General features: G+C 42.0%; 2 protein-coding genes across 6 annotated transcripts in view; one reads left to right on the forward strand and one right to left on the reverse strand.

The window, feature by feature from the left end:
• Positions 1-8,386, reverse strand: part of TDP1 (tyrosyl-DNA phosphodiesterase 1) — an 83,600-nt gene extending 75,214 nt beyond the window's left edge. For all 3 annotated transcript variants that reach the window (XM_003260868.3, XM_030802812.1, XM_030802811.1), the window contains exons 1-2: positions 8,329-8,386; positions 707-1,272 (exon numbers count right to left, since the gene is read on the reverse strand). In XM_003260868.3, the coding sequence (XP_003260916.2) occupies positions 707-1,265 (559 nt within the window). In that variant the 5' untranslated portion in view covers positions 1,266-1,272; positions 8,329-8,386. The remainder of the gene's footprint in view (positions 1-706; positions 1,273-8,328) is intronic.
• Positions 8,387-9,524: 1,138 nt separating this feature from the next.
• The window catches only part of EFCAB11 (EF-hand calcium binding domain 11), a 161,496-nt gene continuing 147,478 nt past the window's right edge, over positions 9,525-23,542 (forward strand). The window contains exons 1-3 of one of the 3 annotated variants that reach the window (XM_012498107.2): positions 9,525-9,569; positions 10,305-10,400; positions 14,146-14,191. In XM_012498107.2, coding sequence (XP_012353561.2) covers positions 10,374-10,400; positions 14,146-14,191 — 73 coding nt within the window. In that variant the 5' untranslated portion in view covers positions 9,525-9,569; positions 10,305-10,373. The other 2 variants (XM_003260866.4, XM_012498106.2) reach the window with 2 other exon arrangements.

Below are 23,542 nucleotides of genomic sequence, written 5' to 3' on the forward strand. Positions count from 1 at the left end.
TTAACAATCCATACAGCAAATGAGTGGTGAGGCCAGAAAGCAGATTCTAGAGCTCCTGCTATTCCCCCTGCAGGTGCTCCCTGAGGAATAAGGAGAGCAAACTAAGGCCATCTTTTGATCCATAACTGAAACATCTATTTGCACTCAGGCACTATTTTGTTTTTTCTTCTTCTTCTTCACCAGGAACTAAAACCAGGCTTTTAAGCAGTGGTTCTCAAACTTGACTGGGCAGTAGAATCCCCTGAAGGGCTCGTGAAAACACAGACTGCGGGATCTCACCCTCAGAGTCCAATTTAATGAATTGGGAATGGGGCCCGAGAATTTGCATTTTAACAAGTTGCAGGTGATGCTGAGGCTGCTGGTCCAGGGCCCATGGAGAACTACTACTGTTGTCAAGTATTTGCTACCTTGTTGATAAACTGTTACTCATCAAGCTTAATCTTAAAAAGTTAAATAATGCTAAACATTGTGCTAAGTGATACAAGGGGTTGAGCTACAGGGTTTTGAGAACACATGCTCTGCCTGAGTTAAGTAAACAGTCCGCTGTTATACTAATGCACTTGCCTGTCAAGACTTTTTTTCCTGAAAGTAGTTAAGAACACAAAGAAGAGTTCTCAGAAATCATTCTAGGCTGCCCTCCTTGCTTCATGGAGGAGAGACCCTCAAGGGCAATTCAACAGCTCCTTGACACCCAGCATCCTCTTACCCTTGATGTGGAGGGCTCCGGAGTTATACTTTGGCTTAACTCCAGAGACTCTAGTGAGGTAAAACTGGAAGGGGTTCCCTTTATCCAGCATGTCCCAAATGTCCTGGCCCTCCCCTGACGTCTCATACTCGTCTTCCTCCTCTTTGAGCCTGTGGCAGGCAGGAGGGCCATGATTTTCAGTTCTTTGGGCAGCGCCGTCATTGGAAGCAGAGATGTCTTTCTCCTTTTTGATCACCACTTTCTCAGCCTGCTTCTGCGGCATTTCTGGCTGCAGCTCATCATCACTGCTGGACAGACACCAGCCGAGGTCCTCCTGGGAACTGCTTTTCTGCCTTTTGGGAGGTAAAACTGAATCTGTATCGCTGAACTTCACAGGTGATATTTTCCTCTTGTGTGCGGCTTTCCGGGCCTCAGAACAGATGTACCTGGGCTCATTTGCTGCTTCTTGCCTGGCACAGGGAAGAGAAGAGGTAGACGGCTTGTCTGGTTTTGGCTTTTCTTCCTCACTTTCATCACTACTAGATATGGTCCACCTCCCATAATCGCCTTCCTGAGACATTATACTCCTGGAAATGAAAAGTGGAAATATCAGCATTTCCCATTCATCAGGGCATTGGCAAAATAACTTTATTGCTCTCAACTTCCCTGTCAGATGAGCTGACACCTTCCAGAGGCTGAACCACCTAACACCAGCTGCTTTTTAGGTGTTTATAAGCACATTACCAGAATCCACTATCAGATTCTGCCAAATCACAAGCAAAAGTCCTGGTCACCTTTCTTTTTTGTTCCCTTTTTTTTTTTTTTTGAAACAGGGTCTCGCTCTGTCACCCAGGCTGGAGTGGTGCGGTGGTTCGATCTCAGCTGACTGCAACATCTGCCTTGGCTCAAGCAATCCTCCTGCCTCATCCTCTCGAATAGCTGGAACTACAGGCACACACCACCATGTCTGGCTAATTTTTTTTTTCTATTTTTTTTGGTAGAGACAGGGTTTCACTATTGTTGCCCAGGCTGGCCTTGAACTCCTGGACTCAAGAGATCCACCCACCTCGGCCTTCCAAAGTACTGGGTTACAAGTATGAGCCACCATGCCCGGCCTTGTCTTTCAATCTAAACTTTGTTCTTGGATGTCCTAGGAAAGGGGGTTGAAGAATGCATCAAGACAAATGCCAAAATAAAACAAACATTCATTCTTGACCCTGAAACTTCCAATAAGCCTTTGGGATTAAGGTCTATTTAATCTATGTTCAATTTACAAACCTAGCCTTCACCCAAGTACAGGCACCCACAGGACTTCAGTGATTATGTATGTCTTACTTCCCAAAAGACAACCCATTTACCGTAAAGCTTAACAAAGTCTTCAAGAGGAATGCCAAATGACCACTTAGGTATGTACATTATTTATACTACTTCCATGAGGACCCAACTAACTCAAGATATAATTATTCTATTGACTACATCATAAATCTACTAAAACCTGAACAGAAATAACTTGTACTAAAGCAACACATTTTTATTTTTTAAGCCACACAGACAAATTCTACTTTCTTGTTCTGAGAAGAGGAAAGTAAACGAAAGTCATTTTTGGTGTTACCTACAAAATCTCGTGAATTCAGTGGTAAAGGACTATCTAAGTAGACTTTCCAGACAGCTAAAGAACAGTTCCTCAATGTGATACTTTTAACATTTTAGCACAAGACCCAGGGGTAAATTACAAAACTCAATAATCTGTGCTCAGATTAACAGTATCTTCAAGTTTTTGCTGTTTTAATGAGGCTGAAAAAGATGCACTGAGTGGAGTAAACCAAGATGGTGACACTCCCTTCACAAAACCTACATTCCCCAAAAAAGAGAATTCTACATTGTTCTACATCAAAAGATTTGCAAATAAATACATATGCATATGTCTCTAGATGAGAACTAAAAATAAAAATCTTGGCTAAGGGGACCCCAAAGAAACCTTAAAAACTGAGTTCCGGGCCATGATGGGATGGGAGCTCAGACATGCCTGTTATATCCCCTCCCTTCTGTGGTTTAAACACAACTGACCAGAGATCATAAGACTGGCAGAATAGATTCTGTGCCAATATGACACCAAATCATAAACAAGACCTAAGGCCATGCCAAGCAAGGGTTAAATCACACACTGCTACCTTTAAAGAATAAACTATGTTCTACCTGCCACAAGGTTCTTTTTTCTTCAGCAGCTAAACAAGCACTGGCCTGGAGATAAGTAATATCTGAACAATTGCAATTGTAAGTTCAGATAAGTAATATCTGAACAATTACTGCCAGATGCTTAACTGACCCCTCTGGTTCCACAGGCCATGACTGCAGCTGTCATTGGACAATGGAGTAACTTTCTCCTGAAAATAAACCACAGACTGGTTCTTACCAGTCCTCAGAGGCTGAGCATTGAGTGCCTCCACGCTCCTCCTTCACCTTTTGACAGAGGGCCGAATTGTAATTCATTCAAATGTTAAGTCTCCATCCCAAAGTGAACACGAGATGCACAAAAGATGCAGGTTTGCTTATTACGCATGCACACATGCCCCCCTTGGTGAATATTCATAGCTCCTCCCACACCTGTTGAATACGTATACTTGGCCAACCCATTCAGTATAAATCCCTGTTCTACCCACTCCTCCCTGGGATGCCATTAAAGGTCTCTGCCTGAGGCTGTGCTTTCCAGCCTGTCAGGCCACATTGCAGGCTATAGCCCTTTATAAGAACTAAGCTCTCCTTTCTAAATGTATAGATCTCATAATTTTTCAGTGGACACAGCAGGGCAGGGCAGGGGAGGGTTGGAAATACTTTAAAGATATCTATCCCTTTTCACAATTTCTCTCTTAACCTTTTTCAGTTAACTACCAGTCAAGTTAAGCAAGCCTTCTGTAAATTACACATTTCAAGGAGCTTTTATGCAAGAATGCATCAAGACAATAATCTGGCCCACTCTTCATGGCTCTGGGTCACTATTACCCCACCCGGCATGAACACACTATCTCACAGCCAAAGCCTTATGGACAGTAGAGAGGGCTGGGGCCACTTGCTCCTACTGTAATAGTGACCCTAGACTGTCTGGCTCTTTTGAGCCTTCATATCTGCTTTCTACAAGTTTCTATTCATTTCTACACTCTGTCCAGCCCACTTCAAGGGGTTGTTAAAACTCACAGCATAGGTATATTTTCCCTAAATTGTTTCTAATCTAAGGGTTAAGAAACTAGATAACTGGGTCTGTAGAACTGTATTGTCATGGTTAAAGGGGTCTGAGTGCCCAGTTTCCTCCATGAAAGAGATTCAGATTGATTTATTACTCAACACCTACTTAAGCAGCTCAGAGGTGTTTTCTTAAATGTGTTTTTAATCCTTCCGGTTTAAAAAAAAAAAAAAACCCACAAAACCTTAGGCTCCTCCAGTGTTCTAGAGTCTAGAAGTTGCGGGATAGAGGTATTTAAGCTGTTACGATTCACTTTGAAGAAACTATTTCAGTGACTACAGTTTGTGACTTTGAAGTTATTTAGGAACAAAAGAACCACCTTAGGAAGAACCACTCTCTGAATGTCAGCTCTAGCTTCCTTTGAATTCTACAACAGTTCTAAACCAAGGCGGTGAGTAATAGAATCTTCCATTACAGTCCTCAGGCTGTTCTCTATAGTTACCTTGCCCATTCTAAAGCAAACAGCAGGTCTTAGTTTTTGGTGAGAAAGGATTCAGCTTCCACTCTCAGAAGCAGTTGCAGAATCTTAAGAGGCTACCATAACAAATATGGTTGCCTGCATTCTATAAATAAAATGGAATTTCCAAACCCTGAGAATTCTGTAGGTAAAATCCTTAGCAACTCTGTGATTTAGAGAATTTCAAAGGTTTTTAAGTTTTATCATTATCTACATTTCCTAAAACCATATGGAAGTGGAATTCCCTCCAACAAAGTAGGACAAGTGGGTAAAAAAAATAAAACAAAGCTTTAAAAAAGAATTTTCTAGAGAACAAAGCCTTTTTTGGGGGTTCTGCTCTATAAAGTTTTGGACCTGCTGAAACTCAAAAATATGCCTGAGTTGCTTATTACAACCTAATACAATTTATTGGGTTACAATTTAGTGCAATAGACTAATAAAATTGTGTCTTGTTAAGTGTAGCAGCTTACCAACCTCTTTATGACATCGAGGCTCACGCCCAGTTGGAAAAGAACTGCTAGTAAACACCAATATCAAACTTTTACTTTGGATAACTGGTCACCAGTAACAGAATTTACTTCCCTCACAGAGGCTCTGGTGCCCAGCATTTCAGAGTGCTTTGTAATGAAGTCATATGGTTTTAAGAAATCTAGAACCTGAGAGCTTTCCTTCAATTGTTTATCATCTGTCTTCCCTGCCTGGGCAGTGCTTGGTACAGCATAAATCTAAAGTCACAGTTTTTGTAAGTGGTACTGAAAGAATCAGAATACAATATAGCTGTGTTGATTCTGAATCCTGGCACTCAATTAGAACAGCACAGTGTTTCCTAAAGTGGAAGTGATTGGGACCTGACATTATGAAAGTACCTCCCTTTCCATTCCAATCCAAACTCCCTGTTTAAATCAAGAAGAAAGTTGTAGTGTTGTAGAAATGCTTTTAATCTTGATTTTGAACAAATAGCAGGGTTTGGGCTCTTCTGCAGGCACCAACAATTTTGTTTACCATCAACAGAAGGTATCTTATGGCTACATTATATTTGAAATAGCAAAATAAAGTTTATTTTATGTAAAAGAATGATTGGAGTCAAACAAAAATATTAAGTATATGATAGTCTATGTGACAGCTGCAGGAGGCAGACAAATCCCTAGGCAGATAGGGGCAGGGCCCCAGTGAAATCCCACCTGCAAACCAGACAGTTTAAAGCCTGAAAGCCAAGCTACAAGTGTTGGATAAATCCACGGACTGGATTGATAACCTCTCTTCCCACTTGGCACGCTTTCCTGATTAATCCCCACCTACCCTTCCCTAATTGGTTTTTTACATTGTCATGCCCACCTTTGAGTGGTGCCTTTGTTTTAGCCTTTTTTGTATACTCACAAACCAATCAGCACACCCTCCCCCATTCTGAGCCCATAAAAGCCCCAGACTCAGCCACACCAGTGAACTGCCCACCTTGGGGTCAGGGCAGGAGCCATCCACTTGGCGTCCCATCTCTGCTGAGAACTGTCTCATCACTGAGTAGAACTCATCTCTGCCCTTTTCCCCTTCAGTTGTCAGCCTAACCTCATTATTCTTGGACGCAGGACAAGAAATTTGGACCCATTAAACAGCGAGTGCAAACAGAGCTATAATCCTGTAGCACTCCGTTCCGCTGGTGAAGCAATGGGAGAGGGAGCTGCTGGCTGCCACACACCCCCATTCATTGGGCTGCAGATGGCGGGACTAAAAGAGCTGTTAATACATACCTATTTGCCTGGTGTCTCCAAGTGTTTGGGCACCACTGCATCCCCCTCCTCTGGACACCAGAATGTGCTACCAGAGTCACTTGCCATATGCCCAGGCCATCCACAAGCCCTGCATGGAGCCTGCGACTGGGCCAGCACTTGGAACAGCCAGCCGGGCCTTCAGGCTTGCTCACTCATTCACACACCCACTCCTCACGGCTGAGCATGCAGTCATAGTGGCCACAGGATCTGGGTGGGGATGAAAGACAAATGCATTCTGCTAGGCTGAGTGGGCAGTGCACCTCCTGCAGCCAGCCCAGGGCTGGAGGTCTCCAGCTGGCGAAGTGGCCCTGAAAAAAATCCTGTGTCATATGTGTTAAGAGAATAAAGCAAACTGGGGAGAAGGCAGGTGAGTGTGAGTGAAATTTGGCAAACACTGCACTAACATGAAAAATCTAAGAAATTTTCCCACCAAATGCTAGCTCAGGACACTGTTAGTGCTTTTATTAAGGACTTAAAAACATGCTGTGGATATAAAAGGGTACTCCATTTAGAGCTACTAGTGTTTCCTCACTCCCCACTATACGAGACCCAGCTGGGGCATTTCTCTTTAACCTCCAGCTGCTCCTTCTCGTGGAGCTTAAAGACCATCAGCTGGGTCTGGGAGCCACGCTCCTCAGTTGAGTTCCTGCGTGGCCAGTAACAGGCAAACATGGGCCCTTGTCCCAAACCCAGCCACGACTGGGGAGTAAATGTGCACTTGGGCAGGTTAGTTAACTGCTGAGCCTCAGTTTTTTAGTCTGTAAAATGGATATCATGCTTACCCCCTGGAGTTCATTCATTCAACAACTTACTGAGCAGCTATTATGTACTAAAAACGGGGAATGAGGCGTTAACAATATAGTTTCTACCCTAGCAGAGCTAATTTCAGGGCAGAAGAGACAGACCCACACATAAACATTTTAATAGCCAAGATGAGTTAGACATTCATTACATTTTATGAGACAGAAAAATAGGGGTGGCCTTTGGAATATGCTTAAGAAGTAACATACAAATGAGACCCAGAGGGCCAAAAGGAACCTGCTGTCTAAATGATGGGGTGAAGAGCATTCCCAAGTAGAGGGATCAGCCTGCAGAGGTGGGACAGAGGTCATAAGAAAGGACTTAGGCAAGGCAGGCAGTGGTCCAGGATGAAGCGGGAGGGGAGAAGACTTGTCAAAGAAATTGGATTTTATGCTATGAACAATGGGGCCCCACTGAGGGCTTTAAGAAGAGGAGCCCGATTTACATTTATTTTTTTGAGACAGAGTCTCGCTCTGCCGCTCAGGCTGGAATGCAATGGCGCAATCTTGGCTCACTCCAACCTCTCTGCCTCCCAGGTTCAAGCAATTCTCCCACCTTAGCCTCCCGAGGAGCTAGGATTACAGGCACCCGCCATCAAGCTCGGCTAATTTTTCTATTTTTGTAGAGACGGGGTTTCACCATGTCGGCCAGGCTGATCTCAAACTCCTGACCTCAAGTGATTCACTCCCCTCGGCCTCCCAAAGTGCTAGGATGACAGGAGTCACCGCGCCCAGCCTTCGATTTGCCTTTTTAATACAACTGTGTGCTCCAATTCTGTGGAGAATGGTTTGGAGACAAAGGAAGTGAGAGGGCTCTTGCTGAAGGCGTTGGGGATGGAGCAGATTCAGAACGTGAGGAAGTGACGACAGCAGCTGCTAACCTTACTGTGTGCTCATTTGGGGCCGGCCAGGCACGATTCGAAGCGCCTCACCGGGTGTAAACTCGCTTCACCCTCAGGACAACTCTTTACTACGTACCGTGACGGTCCTCTTATGCTGGGAAATCGAGCACAGAAAGCTTAAGCGCCTGGCACGTGGTGGGCGCTTTCCTACTCACTTTCTGGGACCACGCACCTGTAAACTTAGGTCTGGGAATAAAAACCCGAGCAGGGGCCCCTAGCGCCGCGCCCCGGCAGGACACAGGTCTCCGCGGCGCCCGTGCGCGCCCCCTGAGGCGCTGTGATCGAAGGAAACCGAGGCCCCGGGGCCAAGGCGACCCTGCCCCGTCTTCCCGGCCGCGCGGCTTCCTCGCGGTCCGCCTCCAGCCCTGCGGGACCCCAGCAGCCCGCGCACCGCCACCCGTTCAGGAGCAGGATCCCGGGCCCGACCGCAGCCCGCGAGAGACCGCACCGAGTCCGCGCCCACTGCCGCCCAGCACGTACCTCAGGCGCACAGAACCAACGCTCGCCTCGGATCCCGCCCCTTCGGCGGCCGCCGCGCATGCGCGCCGTTCAAACCCCTCGGGGCAGCGGCGTGTGCCTCGAGGCCCGGCCCCTTCCCCTTCCGGGGAGCCCATCGCTGGGTCCTAAAGCCCACCGGGTGTTTACCCAGTACGGGGCTGGGAAACCTGGTCTCCCTTAGCTCTTGGCTTACTTCCTGGAGACTTCTTAAAACGAGAGGAGAACCACAAAGGCGTCCCCTAATTTCTCTCTCGTTAACTACTAGCAAGACTCACCCTCTTTACAGGATTCTCATGGCTCAGGCTCCCAGGGCTCCATGCAGCGGCGTTTGGTTTAAAGTGGAGAGAGGATACGCTTAGGTTAAAGGCAGCTGCAAGGAGACCTGTGTCCTGGGAGGGGCTGGGTGCAGACTTTGAAATCTGCTGTAAAATAAAAAGTTAAATGAGTTCCCATCGGACTCAGAACCTCGAATGTCTGTTCCTTCTTCGAAACAGTTGCGTTCTTTTAAAATCTTCTGAGAAAAGGAACTCGCCCCACGTTCCTTGTCTTTAATAAGGATGTTTGCTGTGGGATTTGGGCTCGGTGCTGTTTATGGTATTTACTCTTGGAATCTCTTTCACACTAGGCATCTCTTCCAGAGGACTGAGTGAAATACATTTGTGTAAACATAACGGCTCGTTTCGTTCTTTCATTGAAGATCTACTTTGTGCCAGTCACCGTGCTAGGTGCTAGGGTTATCTGGAGGACAGAACAGATGCAGTAGCTACCCTGGGAGCTCGATCCCAATGACTTGCTGATTTGAACGAGAATCCTGGACGTGGCTCTTTTCGTTTGGTTCTTTTTATGTTTGTTCACGCTCTTTTTGTCTCCTATAATGTTTAACATAGTGCCATAGATCTAAATGATTAAAAGTAACCTATTGCAAGATGGAGGGAGAGAATGAAATAAATCATGAGCCAGGCATTGAACCAGCACCTAGAAGCTCTTGGATTTCCAGCCACGCTCAACGAATTTAGGGGAGAGTCAGGGGGTGGAGCCAAGTGCTGTGGGCAGGCCTGGGCGCCTCACTGCCAGGGCGGCTCCAAGGAAACGTGATTAAACAAACGCTCTGGCCAATAACACTGCGGGATTAACGCGAGTGGCTGGCAGGTTGTCCAATGGGAGGAGACGTCGGAGTTGCGCGGCGAAGTTCGGCTTCCTGAGCCGCGGTGGGCGTGGCCGCTGTGGGCTGCGAGCCAGGCTGGGAAAGCGGTGGTCGCTGATTGGGTTGCTGGGGTTCGGTTGTTGCAGTCGCGCGCGATGTTCTTCTCCGAGGCCAGAGCCAGGTCGCGGACGTGGGAAGCAAGTCCCTCGGAACACAGGAAGTGGGTGGAAGTAGGTGTCTGGAGGGCGGCTGAGCCTCGGACTTCAGCTTGGACTGGGCCTCTCGCTTCCTCTCCCGCGCCTGGGTCTCACTCTGCCGGGTGTACAGATAAGACCTGGGCTGCCTGTCCAAAGGGTCGTGGTTAATGACTGATCCTGGAGTTGCAGGGCTCCTGGCTCCCCGTCCGGGACTACCGCTACCTCCAAGTTCCATCTCCTTTCTCTCTATGTAGTCTATTAATGGTAACCTTGAGTCTGCATCTCTCCCGCCTTTCAAAGCCAGCCCCTTTGCCTCACCTTCCTAACTCCAGGACTGAATTTTGGGTAGAATTTATCTCAGTGGCCTAAATGAATTAATTTGCGTCACCTAGCGGTTAACTCGTTTGCACTTTGAGGGAAATTTCAGCCCATCTTTAAGAAAATTTCAGTCCATCTTTAAGATTTCTTGAGAATTAATATTGGGATAATGAAATTCTATTTTCATACTCTACTGCTGGGTCAAGTTTTAGATTTTCGAGGTCCAAACTATATAATAAACTAGTAATAAAAATAAACCGTTTCTGTCTCATTAACTAAAGCTATTTAATGTTCTTCAGGTATTTAAAGCATGTGATGAAGATCACAAAGGATATCTCAGCAGAGAGGACTTTAAAATTGCTGTTGTAATGCTGTTTGGGTACAAGCCCTCCAAGGTAGAGCTTTCTTGTATATTTGGGGATGGGGTAGACGATCAAAGATGAATGGATCCTAAGAAAAGTTCACAGGGCTAGCTTAGGATGTTTATAAATGGCTTTATAAGCAATTTCAGAGATGTGTCCAGTGCTGAATTTTAGCTTCCTCTTAACACCTCAGCCCAGAGATGAAGTAGAAATCTTTTCCACTGGAGCCTACACAAGCCTATCTCACCACCAGGCTGCTAATAACTATTATAAATACGAGATGCTAGAGAGGTGCCAAGAGGGAAGACTGAGAGGGGAGTATTGGTAACAGAAGAAAGTTACGTAGGACATGATATAGTCTCTCTCTTGTTTTACTTTTGTTGCTTTGTTTATAAAATACATCCATGGTCACAAAATTAAAACAGTGCAGAAAGGTATAAAGTTGAGCATAAAATCCGCTCCCTGCCTACCAGAGGGTCTCACTTCTAGGGGATTACCATTAACAGTTTTTTGTGTAATTCTGAAATTTTCTATCCATGACATATATATGCATTGTCTTTTATTGAAAACATAAATGGGTAAATATTATGCCTACTTTAACTTGCTTTTCTCATTTAACAATATATCAACCTAAAAGCACACACCACTACCACATTTTGAAATATAGTTGCATATTATTCTGTTTAGCCAGGTTCCTGTCTGGGGTTATATAGGTGGGTTTTTTTTTTCCTACAAACATTGCCGCAGTGATACACACATTTATGTCCTTGTGGCTGTATATCTGTGGAATAAGTTCCTAGAAGTATAACTGCTAGGTCATGAAATATGTACGTTTAAAATTTTGTTAGATATTTGCTCTCCAGAAAATATTGCACCAATTCACCAATAATGAGAGTTGAGCTGAGCCTCCATGAACCTCCTACTTGAGTAGGGCAAGTTTCCTGTTCACCCTGTCTTTATGCTTTTCTGCTTTCCTGTTACATTCATTCGAGAGACGACACCCTTCTTGTTAAGCTGGAATTAGTCAGAGTCAAGATATTGTCCAGATTCAAGAAATTGAGTTGCCACCATCAAGCAAAGGGAGCACTCAGGGCTCAGCCTGGAATGCCATCCCTCACTCTCATTAGACCAGACAGCTTGGCAGTTAATTAGGGGCCAGCTGTTCCTCATGAGTGGACTGTGCCTTTCTGTCAGATTGAAAGCCCAGCAAAGCCAGGGACCTTGTGATGTCATGCTTCTCTGCCCTATTTGTGTCAACAGAACATACTTACTGTGAAGTTGTGATGCACAATAAGTATTAATATATTCTCTTGACCCAAGTAGGTTGCATGAACAGCTCAGGTGGGTTCAGAGTGGCTCAACTATGAGGGGATGCCTAGTTACTGAGAAGCTTGTTAATGGAGCTCAGAGAAGTAGTCAGGGCCGACTCTTAGAAATTGCAGCTCTCCTGTTTACCTGTAATCATTTCAGTTGGAATTACAAAGCAGGTCAGCTAAAAAGAGTCAGCCTGTGAATCATTGTATTTAACTTGGATTCACCTGGAAAGGTATCTTGTCTCATTTTTGCCTTTATCACCCTTGAGTCTATTTGGTTTCCATTTTAGAATGAGGAATTTAATGACAGATACAGTGATGTAACATACTGTACATACACTCCATGAAATTTAACAGATTTTACTTTTCATACTGAGGTGAGGTTTTCTATTTTATTTTTTAAGCAAATGAACTATTTACTAACTGCAGGTCACTAAACGGTATTTACTAATAGCATGTCACCTATAAACTTAGTCATTTGTACAATGAACTTTTATTATGCAAGCGACAATATATAATTTCTGTGAAATTCAACAGATATTTTAGACTAGGTTGAGGTTTGGGGTTTAATTTTTTAATATTACTTTTGAGCAAATAAAATATTTACTGACTGCAGGTCATGAAGCAATAAAATACTTATATAATAAATCACTTATACGTTCATGCAGTTGTTTACATAATTAAGTTTATTTATTTGTTGAGATGCAGTCTTGCTCTGTCATCCAGGCTAGAGTGCAGTGGTGTGATCTAGGCTCACTGCAACCTCCACTTTGCAGGTTCAAGCAATTCTCCTGCCTCAGCCTCCTGAGTAGCTGGGACTGCAGGTGCACACCACCATACCCGGTTCTTTTTTTTCTTTTTTTTTGTATTTTTAGTAGAGACAGGGTTTCACCAATGTTGGCCAGGCTGGTCTCCAACTCCTGACCTCAAGTGATCAGCCCACCTCAGCCTCCCAAAGTGCTGGGATTACAGGCATGAGCCACCATGCCCACCCATACATAATGAAATTTATTGTTTCTGTTTAATAAAAGGAGTACTTGCTAGTTGCTAATGATATAAAGATAAATGAAACAGTCTCTACTTCGAAGCAGTTGAGAGTGTAATGTAGAAAGACATAAAACTGTGATAGATACCAAGAAAGATAAGAGATTGAAAAACAGAAAGCGAAGGGAACAAAGAAGGAAGGCCTAATTCTAGTGGTAACTATAGCAGTCTGGGTGGTCATTTAGACTAGAGAAGATAGACTACTCTGATAAGTATCTAGGAACACTTTGTGGGTGGTAGGACAGGTTAGGCCCTGATGACTGATTGGGTGCGGTGGTGGTAAGAGTGACATGACCACTGGGACTGAAGGGATAGCGATGCCACCAATTAAGAGAATTTAAGAGTAGGTTCAGAGGAAATCAGTGAGTTTCGATTGGAACACATTGAGTTTGAGGCAGCTATGAGCATTCCAGGTGCATTCACTCATTAAATAATATGCTGGCTATTGAGGTTATGGTGGTGAAAATCCGCTGTTAGATTTTACTGCTTCCCTGAGATGTAGGAATCTCATCTACATCTCAGATGTAGGTGTAGAGGGTAGGGCTGGAGATAGACTTGGGGCTCCATGGTTTCCATGTGGTTGCTGAAAACACGAGGCTGGATGGCATTGCCCAGGAAGAGTATGCAGAATAGGAAGAGCCATGGTCTGAGGATAGAACGTTAGGGAATACCAGCATTTAAGGGTAGGAGGGGACTTGAAGAAGTTGGAACCATTTGGCAGGGACAAGAGGAACCAGGAAAATGCAGGAAATCCAAGACTGGGAAGAATTCGAGACCAGAAGTGGAGAAATTATGTCAGATGCTGCCAAGGCTCTAATACTATAATGTTTATAAAGCCCTTGTAACAGTGTGGTAAAGGGCTTATATTTTAACATTTAGTGAAAGCAGGTCCTCATATTTTCTATACAGTAAAGTCTCAAATGTTTAAAGATGCATAGGGGAGAAAAGCTGATTAGTCTAAAATGATAACAGTGATTTTCATTGGATGGCTGATTTTTTAATTTTCTTCATAATTTTTTGTATTTTTCATGCTTTCTACATCAATGATGTGATACTTTTGTAAATAGAGCCATAGAGCCCATTAATAAGAATTGTATTTGTCTAAAGTAGAAAGGCTGCCTGTTAGATTATATTATATATGGGACAGCCAAATTGATTTTCTGTGGTTAAACTATCTTGGTCAATGGAATAAAGTTTTGGGGGCTATTATAGACTAGCAGATTAGTGTCTGCTATTTTACAGATGTTGATGGAAAAATAAAATGACTGTTATAGCTATTGTGTATCATTACTTGTCTGCTTGGTTCAACAAAGTTGGTTTCTCATAAAATAGATCCTTATTCCCACCCAAAGAATTAAGAACTTGCACTGTGAAAACATTTGATAAAATTACATGTTCTATTATTTTTTCCTCTTTTCTAGATAGAAGTGGATTCTGTGATGTCTTCAATAAATCCAAATACTTCTGGTAATATGAAAGTTGATATTAATTTTTAGTACCTTATTTAAACACTGAGACTCAGGCTTGGCTGTGTCCCTATATCAATCTCATCTCAAATTCCTATGTGTTGTGGGAGGCACCTGGTGGAAGGTAATTGGATCATGGGGGCGGGTTTTTCCCATGCTGTTCTCATGATACTGGATAAGTCTCATGAGATCTGATGGCTTTATAAGGGGGGGTTTCCCTGCACAAGCTCTCTTTGCCTGCTGCCATCCATGTAAGACGTGACTTGCATCTCTTTGCCTTCTGCCGTGATTGTGAGGTTTCCCCAGCCACATGGAACTGTAAGTCAATTAAACATCTTTCTTTTGTAAATTGCCCAGCCTTGGGTATGTCTTTATCAGTGGCATGAAAACAGACTAATAACACTCACAAAATGAAAATTAAAAACAGAAACTAGGCTGGGTGCAGTGGCTCATGCCTGTAATCCCAGCACTTTGGGAAGCCAAGGCGGGTGGATCACCTGAGATCAGGAGTTCGAGACCAGCCTGGCAAAGATGATGAAACCCCATCTCTACTAAAAATGCAAAAAATTAGCTGGGCGTGGTGGCGGGCGCCTATAATCCCAGCTACTCGGGAGGCTGAAACACGAGAATCACTTGAACTGAGGAGGCAGAGATTGCAATGAGCCAAGATCGTGCCATTGCACTTCAGCCTGGGCAACGAGTGAAACTCCGTCTCTAAATAAATAAATAAAAACTATATAGCATTATATTTAAGCACATCTTTGTTTTGTTTCTCATTGTCCAAAAGAAAGATTTTGGTTGTTTTTTTTTTTTTTAATTTTTAATTTTTGTAGGTGTATATATAGAGAAGTGGTACATGAGATGTTTTGATGTAGGCATGTAATGTGTAATAGTCACATCATGGGAAATGGGATAACTATTCCCTTGAGCATTAATCCTTTGTGTTACAAACAGTCCAATTACACTCTTTTAGTTATTTTAAAATGTTTAATTATTATTTTGACTCTAGTCACCCTATTGTGCTATCAAATACTAGGTATTAATAGTCACATCATGGAGAATGGGGTATCCATGCTATCAAGCATTTATCTTTTGTGTTACCAAGAATCCAATTATACTCTTTTGGTTATTTTTTAATGTACAATTGTTATTGACTATAGTTACCATGCTGTACTATCAAATACTAGGTCTTATTCTATTTTTTTTTTTTTTTGCATCCATTAACCATCCACACCTCTCCCCAACTCCCCCACTATCCTTCCCAGCCTCTGGTAACCATCCTTCCACTTTCTATGTCCATGAGTTCAGTTGTCTTGATTTTTAGATCCCATAAGTGAGAATATACAATGTTTGACTTTCTGTGCCTTATTTGACTTAACATAATGACCTCCCGTTTTCATCTGTGTTGTTGCAAATGACAGGATCTCATTCTTTTTCATTGCTGAATAGTACTCCATTGTGTATGCGTACCACATTTTCTTTATCCATTCATCTGTTGATGGACACTGAGTCTTCTTCCAAATCTTGCCTATTGTGAACAATGCTGCAACAAACAGTATATGAGAGTGCAGATATCTTCCATATGCTGATTTCCTTTCTTTTGGGTATATACCCAACAGTGGGATTGCTGGATCATATGGTAGCCCTATTTTTAGTTTTTTGAGGAGCCTCCAAATGGTTCTCCATAGTGATTGTACTAATTCACTTGCCCACCAGCAGTTTATAAGAGCTCTCTTTTCTCCACATCCTTGCCAGTCTTTGTTATTGCCTGTCTTTTGGATAAAAGCCATTTTAACTGTGGTAAGATGACATTATTATAGTTTTGATGGCATTTCTCTGATCAATGATATTGAGCACCTTTTCACATATGCCTGTTTGCCATTTGTATGTCTTCTTTTGAGGTTCTTTTAATTTTGATTACTTACAAATTTTAAACATGGAAATTTTAAACTGTTGAAGTGCATAAAGAAAAAATATCATTCATAATTTTAACATTCAAAAAATGATACTAGGTTTTCTGACTTGTGCAGCTGGATGAATGGACATGGCACCTACTGAAAAGAGAAGATGGCAGACGGGTGGGGCAGTGGGGTGGGAGCAGGGGGCAGGCAATACTTGGGGGTGAGGGAGACTAAGAGCTCAATTTTGAATATGTTTGAGAAGTGTTAGTTTACTATGTCAAAGCAGTCAGACTGGGTAAATTTCAGAAGTAAGTTCTGGCCTGAAGAAATTGGGAGTCATCAACCTGTAGACAAGATTTTAAAATCAGGAGAATGGATGAGACCACCTAGAGAGATAGAGTGGACTGAGAATGTTAAGAACTCTAGCCAGTAGAACTCAGGTGGAAGATGAAGAAATGGCGAAGGAGACTTAGGAGTGACAGAGGGGCAAGAGGAAAATCAAGAGTGTTTGATCAAAAGCCAAGAGAAGTAGATATTTTAACGAGGAAGGTGTGGTCAGCACTATCAAATGCTCCTGAAAGGTGAGGTGGCATAACTGATGAGTATCCTTTGGAGTTGACCACCTGGAGGTGTTTGGTGACTTTAGCAAGAGGCATTTCAAAGTGTGGTGAGGGCAGAGTGGGTTGAAGATAAGTGGAAATTGATGATAAAGTGTGACAATGTGAGTAGATGAGTCTTTCATTAAGTCCAGAGTGGCTATGGATCAAGAGATATTTTGTTTGCTTCTTCTTCTTACCATTTAAGTGGAAGAACATGTTTCCAAGCTTAGCAGAATGGTCTAGTGAAGAGCAGGAAGGAAGATGAGAGAGAGGGAGGGAAGCAGACCTATTGTGTAAGGGGATAGGATCCAGAGCATGTTGGATTGGCTTTTTAAATATTACGTTTTTTTGAATAATTTAAAACTTCCAAAAAGTTCAAAATAAAGTAGTACAGAGAATAGCTTACTCTCTGTATAAGGTATACCTTTTACCCAGATTGACATTGTTAACATTTTACCCATCTTCCTTCTCTTTTGCACTTTCTACCACTATCCCCTTCTCTTCTGTACTGAATATAACCAAAGTATGCTTATCATGTTCATAAATATATGTTGATACTGTGTTTTATCTGATTTATCATCTATATTTTGTCAGTTGATCTAATAACATCCTTAATAATATCTCCTTTTTTAGTATGTTAAAAAATCATAAGTATATCTAGGGAAAAAAAAGACACATATGAATAGGAACAAAGATAAAAATGACAGCAGTCGGCTGGCGGTGGTGACTCACACCTGTAATCCCAGCACTTTGAGAGGCCAAGGCAGGAGGATTGCTTGACGCCAGGAGTTCAAGACCAGTCTGGTCAACGTAGTATGAGACTCTGTCTCGACAAAAAAGCAAAAAAAAAAAGCCAGGCATGATGGCACATGCCTATAATCTTAGCTACCTGGGAGGCTGAGGCAGGAGGATCCCTTGAGCCCAGGAGTTTGAAGTTGCACTTAGCCATTATCATACCACAGCACACCAGCCTGGGCGACAGAGTGAGACCTCATCTCTTAAAAAACTTCATTAATTAATTCAAAAGAAGGAAGAAAATGGGAACAAAAAATAGATGGAAATAGACAAGTAGAAAACAAATAATATGGTAGATTTAAATCCAATCATTAATGTTTTAGATATAAATGATCTCAACAGCCCCATTGAAAGGGAGATACTGTTAAATTAGATAAAAGAATACAAACTAACTCTGTGTTGCCTAGAAGCCCACTTTAAATATAAGGGCAAAAAAGATTAGAAATATATACTGTACTGAACACTAACCAAAAGAATGCCAAAGTGAGCATATTAATATCAGATGAAGTAGACTTCAGAAGAAGGAATATTACCAGGGATAAGGAGAGCCAGTTCATTAAGGGAATTAAACATTTATGCCCCTGGCCAGGTGCCATGACTCAAGCCTGTAATCCCAGCACTTTGAGAGGCCAACGCAGGCGAATCACTTGAGGCCAAGAGTTTGAGACCAACCATGATGAAACCCCGTCTTTATTGAAAAAATACAAAAAAATTAGCTGGACATGGTGGTGCATGCCTGTAATCCCAGCTACTCGGGAGGCTGAGGCACGAGAATCATTTGAACCCAGGAGGTGGTGGTTGCAATAAGCCCAGATTGCACTACGGCATTCCAGCCTGGGTGACAGAGCAAGACTCTGTCTCAAAAAAAAAAAAAAAAAAAAAAAATCCCCTAATAATGGAAATTCAAAATACATGAAGCAAAAAACTAATAGAACTGTAAAGTGGACAAATCCATAATGATGGTAGGAGGTTGCAACACCCCTATCAATAATTAAGCAAGTAGACATGAAATCAATAAGGATATAGGAGACGTGAACAGCACTGTCAACCAGTGTGACCTAATTGTCATCTATAGAATGTTCTACCCAACAGCAGAATACACATTCTTTTCAAGTCTGCACAGTATATTTAATAAAATTGGTCATACTCTGGGCCATTAAACATGTCAATACATTTAAAGTACAAAGTATGTTCCTTGTAATGGAATTATATTAGAAATCAATAGCAAAGCTGTCTGGAAAAGTTGCAAATAGTTGTTCCAAGTAAAAGTTTAAAATTTCCAAATAAATAGCACACTTCTAAATAACTCATAGGTCAAAGAAAAAAATCAAAAGGGAAAAATTAGCAAGTATTTTGAATTGAATGAAAAGACCACATTTCAAATTTTGTAGGATGGATTGAAAGCAGTACTTGGAAAGTGGTAGCACTAACTTTCTATGTTTAGGAAAGAATAACGGTCTCAAACTGATGACCTCAGCTTCTACCTTTAATTAACTTCTACCTTTAACTACAGAAAGAGTAAATAGGGCCCAAAATAAGGGGAGGAAAGGAAATAGTAAAGATTGGAATAGAAATTGTTGAAATTGAAAAGAGGACAAATAAGAAAAAATTAAAAGCTGATTTTGTTGAGGTAATCAATAAAAATGAGAAACTACTACCCACACTGACTGGGGGGAAAAAAGAGAACAGGGATTACTAATATTTAGATTTAAAATCTGTTACACTTTATATACAAGGTTTAGAATCACATTTAAAATAAGACTTTCAGGATTATTGCTGGGAGAACGTGTTCTTGATATAGTCCCTAACTTGATAGAATTGCTCCAGGTTTTAAATTTCTTGTTGAAAATTTTCACTTTCAAAATATTCAGAATAATGTTTGATGTTCCATTAGTTACAACTTCTTGATAAAGCCTTTTCTACATTTTTTTCCTTAGGGTTTTTTGTGACTATGCCAATCTACAGAGAGTTTTGTTTTCTGGCAAAAGGATTTCCCACATTCTTTGCATTGATAGGATTTCTCTTTCTTAAGAGTTCCCTGATATTCAGTGAGTTATTCTTTCTGGATAAAGATTCTCCCCTAGTCATAATATCGTGTTTCTCTATTATGTTACCGATATGGATTGGCTGTGTCCCCACCCAAATCTCATTTTGTAGCTCCCATAATTCCCACGTGTTGTAGGAGGGACCCGGTGGGAGATAATTGAATAATAGGGGCGGGTCTTTCCCAGGCTGTTCTTGTGATAGTGAATAAGTCTCACGAGATTTGATGGTTTTAAAAAGAGGAGTTCCCCAGCACAAGCTCTCTCTTGTCTGCTGTCATTCATGTAAGACACAACTTGCTCCTCTTTGCCTTCCGCTATGATCGTGGGGGCTCCCCAGCTATGTGGAACTGTAAGTCCATTAAACCTCTTTCTTTTGTAAATCGTCCAGTCTCATCTTTATCAGCAGCATGAAAAAAGATTAATATAGTGGCTTTTCTGATACATCAAGTGTGACTATTGCTGAAGGCATTTTAACATTCATTATTCTCCTAGACTTTCTTTCTTCTGTATGTTCTCTGATTTTGAATTAAGGGTTTGACTTTACACTGAATGTTTTCTTTCCTTAACTAGTTCTCTAATGTGCAGAGAGGTATGGGTTCTGGAAGAAAGAATACAGTCCCCACCTGTATTCTTCCAGCTGTACTCTAGTGTGAGTGTGTGTGTGTGTGTGTGTGTGTTTATTTGGAGAAACTCAAGACCACAGACATTCAAGAAAAGGAGTAAAATAGCCTAGCGAGAAATCACTGCTGTACTCTGATTGCTGCTAACATGCAATTTTTCTATTAGAACTGTTCAATACTGAACCAATTTCAAACCATCCCCTTTTTCTTCTTTCCCTATTATTGATATGAGTCAATTTTACATGGTATTTCTCTTGAAGGAAGAGGGCTCATGTGCAGATTAAATGTTTTTCCACATATATTATCTGTCTTCTTAATGTTTGGATCTTGAAGAACTGAAATTGGCCGGGTGTGGTAGCTCACGCCTGTAGTTCCAAGCAGTTTGGGAGGCCAAGGTGGGTGGATCACTTGAGCCCAGGAGTTTGAGACCAGCCAGGGCAACATGGCGGAACCCCATCTCTACAAAAAATACACAAGTTAGCCAGGCCTGATGGTACGTGCCAGTCCCAGCTACTCAGGGGGCTGAGGGAGAGGATTGCTTGAGCCCAGAAGGTTGAGACTGTAGTGAACCATGATCACGCCGCTGCACACCAGCCTAGGTGACAGAGCGAGACTGTCTCAAAAAAAAAAAAGTCTGAAACGCTGGCCTTGGCCTCCTGGGAACTATTTATTCAGGTAATCAACTTTCCAAAGTTGTTCTGTATAATACAGCTATGACTTGGGAATTCTCCTCTGCTATCCATTGCTCTTCTTACTCCAGAACAGGGCTCTAACACGCCATCCACAGGATTCTTTTGCAGGCCCCAGTTGCTGCCCAGCTTTCAGGGCGAGGTCAGACTCACATTCTAGGTTGGCCCAGACTCAGCTGCTTTTAGGAAGGGCCAGAGTCCCGAAGCTAGACACCCTGCACTTTGGGTTTCGGATTATACCTAAACCTGGATGCCCAGGCCCTGCTTCCCAAGGGCTTCTAATCCTCTTGAAAAGTGGATCATTTCAGTAGAGATTTCCTTGTGAAAATTAAGAAGAGTGAAAAGTCAAAGCTACTAGAAATAAGAGTAGAGTATCTGGAAGAAGTGTACATGCTGGGAGAATTTGAGGGCAGCCAGGGTGAGTAGCAGAAAGGTGCTAATGATGTTTTTATTGCCTGTAACCTAACAAGCAAGTGAATATAAGCAAAAACGGTTGTGCTGCTTGAAACAAGGAAATACATGAGTGGAAGAAAAAAATCAAGCCATTAGTTAAAGGAAGCAGCAGATCACAGTTGAGGTGGGTTCTGATTTACAGTCTTGCTACCTCTTTCAGAGGGTTTCATTATAACCCTCATTCCCTGTGATGCACTTCATAACTTTTCCAAGTGTATAGAATGAAGAAGCTTGCAACTAGAAGAGACCTGGAAAACAGTCATCTGTCCTTATTTTAAAATGAGGAACCTAGGCTTCAGAGAAGAATCACAAAATAATATAGAGGAATAATAAAATAATAAATACTTGGCAAAATCCTTTCACAGTATTTATTATTATTATAGATAATTAAGGCAATCATTTCCTGAACAGTTATCATGCAGATCTGTGATGAGCACATTCATCTGTGATGATTGTTATATGTAATATAACTATGATATTATGATTATCCTCTGTATTAGTCCGTTTTCACACTGCTATAAAGAACTACTTGAGACTGAGTAATTTATAAAGAAAAGAGGTTTAATTGACTCATAGTTCCACAGACTTAACAGGAAGCATGACTGGGGAGGCCTCAGGAAACTTACAATCATGGCAGAAGGCAAAGGTGAAGCAAAGACCTTCTTCACGTGGTGGCAGGAGAGAGAGAGAGTGAACGGGAAATTGACACACACTTTCAAACAACCACATCTGGTGAGAACAACAAGGGGGAAGTCAGCCCCCATGATTCAGTCACCTCCCACCAGGCCCCTGCCCCGACAGGGATTACAATTCGAGATGAGATTTGGGTAGGGTAAGGACACAGAGCCAAACCATATTATCCTCATTATATTTTATTTATTATTTTAAATTATTATTTTTGAGACAGGGTCTCTAACTCCTGGGCTCAAATGATCCTCCCACCTCAGCCTCCCGAAGTGTTGGAATTACAGGCATGAGCCACTGTGCCTGGCTGATTATCCCCATTTTATAAGTTAAAAAACTCTAGCCATTCATGGCAGTAAGCACCTGTATTTACAGCTACTTCGGAGGCTGAGGTGGGAAGATCACTTGAGCCCAGGAGTTTGAGACCAGCCTGGGCAACATAGCAAGACCATATCTCTAAAAAAAAAAAAAGTACTACAAAGTTTAAAAATAAAAAATAAATAAATCCAGAAGCCTAGCAAGGTTAAGTAATTTGCCCAGAGTGGCACTGCTAGCTAGTAAGTACCAGACCAACGTGATCTGACCTCTAGCTCACCCTCTTAACCAATTGATAAGCCCTTCCTTTGATTTTTAATAGTGCCATGGGTCATATTCCTAACTGTGACAAAATTGAGGCCAGTATTCATTCCCCTAAGGAACTTTATGAATCAATGAGTTGAAGTCAGGAGTAGAATCAATACACAAAACACAAATCACTGTGTTCTCTATAGTTGTTAGACGTTAATTTCAAATTTGGTTCTGGACTACCTAGCATCCAGAGCAAATAGGACAACACGAGCAAGCACAGCTGCAGTCAGGGTCCATGCGAAAAAACAATTTGTCTAGAGAGGCGTAAGTCCTCCTGCCCTGGGATAGCTCTTCTGTGATGTCTCATGGAGGGGAGACTGGTGAGTGGATGTCAGTGTCGACGAGCTGTTCAATAAATGGCAGTAGTGAATTTTGTAAGGCTGTTGCTTCATCTTTTCTCAATGCAGACGAGTGTTTAATGTCAGGGCAATTCTATGGAGGGCAAAGACTGTGTGTTCCAAGTTTACAGATCTCAGATGGTCTGACTTTATTCCAGAATAAATTGTAGACCATTCTATATAAATAACAACAGCTAAGATTTACAGGGCTTTTCTTTATGTTAAAAGCTATAAATAAGAACTGAATGAGCATTGTCCTACTGAATCCTCATACATTTGTCTCTGTGTTATTATCTCAGATCTATGTAAAATATGCCTAAGGTTAAAAACCAGAAGAAAGGACTTCAGAATTTTGTTTTCACTAGGCAATTAGATTGAGCATCTTTTCTGTTTCCTTATACTATTGCCATTTTAAATTAATGGACATATTCTACTTTGATACTTGAAAAAGCTTTCCAGGAACTTACTTTTAACTCTCACTTTGAATGATGGAAAAATCAAAGAGATTGATTCATCATAGCAGTAATTATGGACTGTGTGACTGCTATCCAGTGTAAGGTCCAATTGAAAAATAATTTGGATGATTAGGTTAATGGTCAGT

This window comes from Nomascus leucogenys, chromosome 22a, assembly GCF_006542625.1.
Source record: "Nomascus leucogenys isolate Asia chromosome 22a, Asia_NLE_v1, whole genome shotgun sequence".
In the NCBI taxonomy this organism is placed as follows: Eukaryota; Metazoa; Chordata; class Mammalia; order Primates; family Hylobatidae; genus Nomascus; species Nomascus leucogenys.